The following is an 8,757-nucleotide window of genomic DNA, read 5'->3' as shown; positions in this document are numbered from 1 at the left end:
GGTGTAGTTGGTTGTGTTTTGGGGTTATATGCCGAAGTCTAGGCTTTAAAACCAAGTACAGGCTCAATTTTGTTCTCTCCTTTCATCGGTGTGTCTTGTCCGGGTTTGTAGTTCTCTGCTATGACACTATGAAATGTTTTTTATGATGTCATCCTCATCCCTACTTTCATTCTGACCGATTTATTGAATCAATGCAGTTCACATGACACTGGACACTTTTTGCCTGATTCTGTTAGTTTTAGTTACCGTGTCTCAGCAGCCCGCTGGGGATCCCCGGCTCGGGGTCACGGGGATAATGAGCCCAGAAGCGACCTTGCCGGTGTCGGTTAAGAAGTTCGCATTTTTGTCTACGTTTGAAACGATATAACTTCTTTCCCATCCCACACAGCAAACCATTACACCACTAATGTACGAAAAGCTCAATTTCTTGAGATTAATTTTGCATTGGAATGTTTAATTTCTGTGCCTTAGTTTTTGTTCTAGACTAATGTTTGTGGAGTACTCAATTTGTCCTATTTTAGTTACTTACTTATTTATGAATAAATGATTGTTTATTTAGCCCCTTCAATGCTGCTGGTAAATAGACCCATGTGCTGGCGAAAATACCGTGAACCAAGGCGGCTCAGGGGTGACCCCATTCTACGTTCCATAACTTTTTTATTTTTGAATATTTGCTTATTAATTTATGCATATGTACATTTTAAATTGAACCATGTTTCTATTGATAGAATTTTAGATGGAGAAAAGTTGGACGTTGGAGTTAGTAACATGATGCCAAAAACAACACCACCAAACAACATAAAACAACTCACATTCGAGTAATGATAAACTGAGACAAAAAAGGGGAATATGTGTTGTGCGAGTGTCTGCAGATAAAGAGGAAGTGACAAGAGGCTTTTCCTACCTTATACAACGCTCTTAAAATCCTGTATATACATGCCTGTAAGGCCGTCTGTGTTTACTGCCGATAAATCATTTTTGTGTGGTAGAGGTGTTAGTAGATCTAGATCTAATCTTCTATTTGAGCTAAAATCTGAATCTGACTCTTTCAAATGGGGGGGGGGATGGTGGTAGACATAAAGGGAAGGTACCTCAGTTATAATAGCAGTAACTTCCCTTAAAATTGGTGTCAAAACAACCTCTGTCACAGTCATGTAAATTCTACGGGCCCTAGGCACAGCGCTATTATGGTTCAGGCCCATAAATTCTACGAGCGCGGCAACTAAGAGATTAAACACGGCACGACAGATCTCTCCAAAATCAGTGTCAAAGTGACTACGAATATCATGTCTTTTACCATGAGAAATCTTAAATCTGCACAATACAGTGGAACTCGGATTCAACGAGAAGAGATAGATTCCCCGGGGTTTTTTTTCTTCTTTAAAATTGAAAAAAAAAAGTAACCCCGATTCAACAAGCACTTAGATCAGCGAGCTCGGATTCAACGAGGTCGCTTCCAGGGTGAACATCACCCCGCAGACGTGGCTTCGCTCATTTTTCTCCCAGAACGAACTTACTCTATTCCCGGAAACCATCCATTGCCCCTGCATCGGGAACCATCATTCACTAAGCCGATTGCATGCAACCAATCAGCGTCCTTTTTTCATACCAACACATGCGTTGTTGCCACGCGCACGTGTCTACTCTAGCATCTGTCGGGGTTGGATAGGCGGCCTGCCTACGTGTGACTGTGTGTGTCGTGGGGAAGGGGGGCGCCAGCCGTCTGGGTGTTGAACGTCGCAGATACAAACCCATCACAATCATTTTTTCCCCGGGCAACTGATCATTATTACAATGATAAGCTAGTCTTGACGTAGATCTACGTAATGAGTTGTGCGCTGGTCTATGGAATCAAAAGTTGCCGTATATTAAGCTCAACACAGCATCACAACTTTTTGGCAAACAATCGAGATGACACAGGCATGCATTTGAAAGAATCGTTCTTTTTTTTGCACAGTTCATAAATGCAGGTATTTCAGGCACTTCTCTTTACACATTATTTGCTCAGTGTCTGTAATTATATTTACACAAAACCTCATGTTTGCTATAACAAACACTTGGATTCAACGAGATTTTAGGTCCGTCCCGGCGACCTCGTTCAATCTGAGTTTCCCTGTAGTAATAATCAAGTTATAAGAGAACAAAGATGCACATCTCCTTTTTTTGACAAAAGACACTCGAATCAGTGTTAGCTTTTGTTTTACCATCAAACAAGAGAAAGTTACTCTGCGTTTGTTCTTGAATCATGCTGTGTTTGTGGCAGCCTGCATACAACTAAGAAAGATATATTATGCGATTTAAAAAAAACAAAAAACTGTGTAAATACATGGGTAGAGATGAACTTCCTGATCTTCTATGGAATAAAAATAATGACAGCTAGCACTTTCATTCTCTTAGTTTATGTGTCAGAAATATACGCAGACACTTATGAATGTAAAGAAGTCTGAAAATTGTCTGTTATTTTAAATGGTCATAGATATAAAAATGAAAGCTGGAAAAGTCTGGTGCTGATTCAGTGTCATCGGTAAACTAGAAACTATTCTTATTACCCAGTTATGAGAAGTCATCCCTGTTATTCAGTCAACTTACAAAACTTGGAGTGTAACGGTTACTGTTCTTGTATTACATCGTAGATGTATTCTGGCCCTAATATCGATTTGTACTTTTTCATAGAGGGTAATTTTTGTAAACTTTCGAGAAAGTATGTGAATATTCACGATTATATTATACACATAAAGTTGTACGGGCAGAAAGCTTTAATTTGGAACTTTATCCGTCTGGTACACTATTCGCTGTGAAGTAATTCCTCCGAATACGAGGGACGTTCAGAAAGTAAGTATCGTTTTTTTAAAAATAGTCATAAAAGAAATAATTTTCTCAATCAAAACGATTTACTTTTGAATAGCTCATATTATGACTACTTCTCCACGTAGTCACCAGAACTGTTGAGACATTTGTCGTAGCGTGGGACGCGCTTCCGAAAGCCCTCATCATAGAAAGCTGCCGACTGCGATGTCCGCCAATGTCGAGTCTCTCCCCTGAGATCAGCGTCTGAGTCGAAGTCCTGCCTGGCCAAAAACGTTTTCAAAGACAGGAACAGATGAAAGTCACTCGGAGCCAGGTCTGGGCTGTACGATGGGTGCTTCTACTGTTCTCATCCGAAGGAGGCGATCAGGTTTTGGGTCTATGCAGACCTATGAGGAGTTGCATTTTCGTGAAACAGAACAATGCCTTTGCTAAGCATTTCTTCTTTTGTTTTGAATCGCTCTACGCAGTTTTTAAAGTGTGTTGCAGTACACATCAGAATAAATTGTCATCTCATTTCCCTAAAATTCTACTAAAAACACTCCTTGTCTGTCCCAAAGCACTGTACACAACTTTTTTTTTACTGACGCGGCCTGCCTGAACTTTTTTTTGCTGGGACGAATCTGTCTGCTTCGACTGCTGCTTTGACTCGGGCGTGGGGTGGTGCAACCAGGTCTCATCCCCCGTCACAATATGAGTAAGAAAATCATCTCCTTCGTCAATGTAATTTGTCAGGAATGTCAATGCGCTGGCAGCCCGTTGATCCTTATGCGCTTGTGTCAGCTGCTTGGGTACCCAGTGTGAGCACATCTTTCGATAACCCGAATGGTCGGTGACGATTTCATGCAGAAGCCATCTTGAAATCTCAGGAAAGTTTGAAGAGAGTGAGGAAAGGGTAAAACGCCTGTCTTCCTTTACCTCAATGTTAACTTTGTTTATCAAATCATTAGATCTACTGACCAAAGATGGATTCCTTGGTTCATCATGCACATTTTAATTTCTCGTTCCTCTTTGAACATGCGAACCCATTTCTGCACCACATGCTTTCGCCCATTACATTTTCACCATACACTTCAGAAATCTTCCTATGAATGTCGCTAGGCTTCGTGTTCTTTGCAGTCAGAAAACGAATAACCGACCGAATTTCACTGTCAGCGTAATGTTAAATCTTGGAAGACATGTTGAAGCTTCAAAAGGGTGTAGGATGTTTGGTACAAAATGTGTCTGTGTAAAATGGCGGGGAAAAAACTGGATGAGATGTTTTACAAGTGTTGTAGATTGTTGTTTACAACGGCATGATGGAAGCTGAGGGCTCTTTCCGGTTCAGTATTGAACACATCAGCTCACTGTGGTGCAAAAATCGGGAATATCATAACCCAGTTGAGAGAGATGTGAAAACGGTGCTTACTTTCTGGACGTCCCTCCTTGTATGTGCACGGATACCATCTTTTCTGAGTATCTGCACTAATGCTATATCATTCATGTTCCAAAAGTTCGAGAGTGTTTATCTTGCCGTTTTTTTTCATATTGATTTTTTATTTCATTCACACTGGTCCAAAAAAATTTACAATTTAACATTGCCGACATCAGCGCGTGTAACGAAATAACCGGACAAGTTACAATGTCCATTCTCTTTTTACTCTCAAGAGCAGAAATGCATGCTTTGGGTGCATAAAGGGATAATTACCATAAATACAAGGACACACCTAAAGCTTTATGTTGAAAAGTACCAAAAATTAAATCAGCCCAGACAGAGCGGCAACAGGGAACTGACCGTTGTGACCCCGACGTGATAAGGCGCTGGGCGGGGAACCTCCCGATGCAACTAAAATTCCACTGCCGGTGCGCCGTGATGAATGGTGGTAGGACCTATCTCATAAAAATGTTCTAACAACTGAAAGGTAAATTATGCTGATATGGTATAGAGGCAAATCATTCTCTGGGGAAGGAATCCTTTGTGCAGAGTTTCAGGCTTGCTCACAATCTAGGAAAGTGGAACGGATACACAGGTCATTGAGCGTAAAATCCTGGTAAATTATATCTGGAGATGACGTTATTGGGCAAGAAGAAAAAGAAGATGACTAGATTGTGGATAAGTGATTGTAAAGCGGCGGTAGAGGATTCTGTTTTTCCTTGACATTTTATATTATGTTATTGTGTAGGGTGTGCAAGTTTTAAAAACATTAAATGGCAAGAAAGTCCTGTTTTTCATGCCTCTGTCATATCAGCGAGTTAGACAAAAGAAAGATTATCAACACTTTCTGCAATTGATTGTTGTAGAACAGTGTCTCTCCACTTTCAAACGTATGGAGTTTTCAGAAGTACGGTACTCTTATATCTTTTAAGTTGGTTAAAATGTCCTTTATAGAGATCTTGAACTCATGTTACATGAACACTAGACCTTCAGGATTTGTGCTTGTTTGCTGGCCATCATGCCTGCCTACCCTGACATCATTTTTGTGAATCTTTGATCAAACCAGGTACTTTATAATGAAGCGAACATGTTTCCTCAAAACAAGCTAGTCTTTCTGTATGCTGTCAAGAACAGTTTGCTTAAAACAGTACCTACACTTGTGAAGATGATACAGGTTTAGGAAAAGAAATTGTTACAGCTCATTTCTTTTTCTCACTGATTCATCGTATACATTTTTGCTCATGAGATATTCATGTCATAGTGACAGATAAGTAGCGCTTGTATAATAGCCCAAATTCCCACTCAACAGCTGTCTCTATGCACATTAGGCCTATAATTATATTTTTATCCCAGCAGACCTGATAGCATTCTGAAACAATCTCAACTTCTGGAGAAAAATGCAGTGCACGTTGCCATTTTGAAGGCCCTAAAACACAAACACACTCATAATGAAGAGACTACATACAAACTGGAAAAGTCTTCTGATTTGAACAGTGCTACAAATCTGTCATAGATGAGTGTGTTTCTGAAAAAATGAACAGACAGGTAGACCCCTCGGATGCTGTGCACCAAAATTCACAGAAAAAGTTAGTTGTCTTCCTTCCTTGAGGTTTTCTTTTCAAGTAGAATCAGTGATCTGCCGTAGTGGGCGGGGGACACAAAAATGTATTGTTTTGCCTGCAAGAGATGTGAATCTCCTGTGGGTCGACTGCTTCTTATATGCCACAGTCTCTCTGACATAGGATGGCGATGTTGCTCCTGGCCTACTTTGTCTTTTGTTCAGCTCTCCCTTCATGCTGGTTTGATTTAGCTTCTCATCTGATGAAATGGAAAAGGACCCCCAAAACCCACGAGTCTGGTGCCTTCTTTCAAAATAACCACTATGATTTTGTCTCATAGGGCATTATATGTGAAGTTCTTTAACTCACCCAGCCCTAACGCCAATAGTATGGGTATGGAAAATTCCGCTCTCGTGACTGGTCTCCGACGAAAACACTACTTTTGTGTGAAGCAGACCATAGCCTAATTAAAAGAGTAACCATTTTTTGTTTGAAACAGACTATGACTCAAAGTGCAAGCCCAAATTTAGAACCAAAAAAAGCTATATATTCGTGAACCGTGTGAGGGGGTGCAAAATTTGAATGCACTTTCTTTCTTCACTTTTTGTTTACTCTGTAGACCTTTTTCCTCGGAATATTGCATAAACTCACATCAAATAAGAACAGACTGTATTCTATAACTTATATGTGACCCCTGGCCATTTCTTTAAGAAACCGACTATTACAAAGGCAAAGGTTGCTTTCTCGACCTGCAGAAAATAATTTAGCACCTGGTGATTAAGTGAAAAATTAGAACGAGTCTTGGTCTTTCATCCGAGCCACTTTTCAATTTGTGTTGCTGACCCTTTTCAAATGGCAATATCTCACAGACTATCAAATATTTTCGAATTCTGTAAATGACTAAAAAAATTGTGTGTAAAATATTACGGCGATTGAAGTTGATTTAGCTTTTTTCCGATTTTACTGAAACACCTTAAACCGCTAGGCACAACCAGTAGACTGGATCCTCGGCCCCAGGGCTGAGTGAGTTAATGGGCATGAAAAATGTTGATGAAAAAAAAATAATAAATAAACCTGTGAAAAAATGCCAGTTTCTTCACTTTCACGAGTGCCTGATTTTACCACGCTGCCACACATATTATTTTGAAAGAAAAATTAGTCAATGTATATATATATATATATATATATATATATGTATATTTTGCTTTCCTCGGGCCTAGGTGAATTCCTTAACTTCACACAGTTTTTTTAAGAACCTTGCAATAAAAAGACATGTAAAGCTGACGACCAAAACATGTTTTTCCAAAGCGTCTCAGGAGAAGCCTGAATCAGGTTTGGCTTTGTTTCACATTTTTCTTTGTTTTTGGTAATTGCTATTTCTATACAGTGGCATCTGTGTGACTGAATAAATTGAAATATAATCCAAATAAACTCAAACAAAAAAGTCAAGGAACAAAGATTCAAAGAAAGATAACTGAAGAACAGTTTATCCGAATTTATTCATTTTTTCAAAAAAGATGCTTTCAACTCTTTAGATTAAGTGTGTACAATTTCAGATTTCAACAAGAACGGGAAGTTCAATGTAAAGTGAATGTAAGTTACACTGGTCGGATTTCAAAAGTCTGAACTGCCATAGTTTTTCATGAACATTGTCAATAGCGGGTGTAGCCAATCCGTTTGATCAAACAGTCGGCACAACATAGACGCATGGACAGGACATGCCTTCGGAGAACTTGTTGCAGTAGGTTCTGCCGCTCCTGGATGACGCAACCCATGAGTTGTTGAAGGTTTTGTGCAGGAGGGTGGTTGTCTCTTATCCACCGGTTAATGTGTTCTCTATTGGGTTCAAATCCAGACTACAAGCTGACCAGCCCATGCGAGTGACAGCTCGCTGCTGCAGGAAATCCCCCACAATGCGTGCGTGATGTGGCGCAGCGTTGTCGTCCTGCAGTACAGCCTGGGGTCTAATCTGCTGCTAGAGAGGAACAGCAAGGGGACGCAGAATTTTCTCCCTGTACCTTGCGACGGTCAAATTGCCCTGTATATGCTACAGGGGGTCCTGTGATGAGCTGAGAAGCCTCCCCTCACCAGAACAAACCCTCCACTGTAGGGCACCACCTGCTGGATGCACTCAGGGTAGAACAGCTCTCCTCGGCGCCTCCAGACGTGGGCTCGCCTGTCTGAGAGCAGCAGGTTGAATCTGGATTCGTTCGAGAAGACTACCTGGTCCCACTGACATTGTGTCCACTGTGAATGGCGAGCAGACCCCGCCCGGCCAGCTGCTTTGTGGGGCGGCGTGTGCTTTGGGTGCCTTGCAGGGACACGAAAAGCAAACTTGACTCTGCGGATACAGTTCCTTACCATCTCCTCGCTCTCGTGGACATTGACTGTCACCCATAGTTGGTCCCTGATGGCGTTTGCAGTAGTGATCCATGACGTCACGGCCTGTCTGAAGATGAATCGGTCGGTGCTGCTGTTGGTCGAACGGGGCGGCCGTGGTTGAGGCCTGTCCTGGACCCTTCCGGTCGCTCGCCATCGTTCTTGCAGCCTCTATTTGACTGATTGGCAAATTTGCTGCACAGGCAAACTGTCAAGTCATCAGTGCGTTTGCCAAGTTTGGTTTAAATTTGACAGGTGAAAACACAAGTTGTTCCTTGACTTTTTTGGGCGAGTTTAGTATATAGGCCTACTTTATAAATGCAATAGATATATGATTATTAACATGGAGTATGAATTCTGCTTTAAACTGTTCAAAATTTTAGTTTTTGGCTTGGGGAATGAAGATGAAGATTTGAAATCTTTCCACTGCAACAGGAATATGGGGTTGGACGATTATTTATTCTTAAATTAAGTTTACTGTATAGGGGGCCTACTGTCAAAATTGTTACGACAGCCATTCATTGTCGAGGAGAAAAGTGTTGTGAAACGGATAGATGTCTTGGGCAGTGTCGTTATAATATAATGTAGAAAAAAACACCG

The 8,757-nt window shown here is 41.0% G+C and overlaps 2 protein-coding genes across 2 annotated transcripts in view; one reads left to right on the top strand and one right to left on the bottom strand.

Moving 5' to 3' along the window:
• Positions 1-2,917: 2,917 nt before the first annotated feature.
• On the bottom strand, positions 2,918-3,615 carry LOC101864468. The gene is made up of 2 exons (XM_005102029.1): positions 3,374-3,615; positions 2,918-3,068 (listed from the first exon to the last, which is right to left on the bottom strand). Exons 1-2 carry the CDS (start codon positions 3,613-3,615, stop codon positions 2,918-2,920), a joined length of 393 nt encoding a protein of 130 aa, XP_005102086.1.
• A 3,406-nt stretch (positions 3,616-7,021) lies between these two features.
• Positions 7,022-8,757, top strand: part of LOC101861296 (sterile alpha motif domain-containing protein 9) — a gene marked incomplete at its 5' end in the record, with an annotated part of 14,219 nt that continues 12,483 nt past the window's right edge. Inside the window, 1 exon segment of the mRNA XM_005102017.3 lies at positions 7,022-7,110. Within this exon segment, the coding sequence (XP_005102074.2) occupies positions 7,022-7,110 (89 nt within the window).

Source organism: Aplysia californica, unplaced genomic scaffold (genome assembly GCF_000002075.1).
Source record: "Aplysia californica isolate F4 #8 unplaced genomic scaffold, AplCal3.0 scaffold00308, whole genome shotgun sequence".
Lineage (NCBI taxonomy): Eukaryota > Metazoa > Mollusca > Gastropoda > Aplysiida > Aplysiidae > Aplysia > Aplysia californica.
Note: the sequence above shows the minus strand (reverse complement) of the source record. Positions and strands in the feature narration are given on the sequence as shown.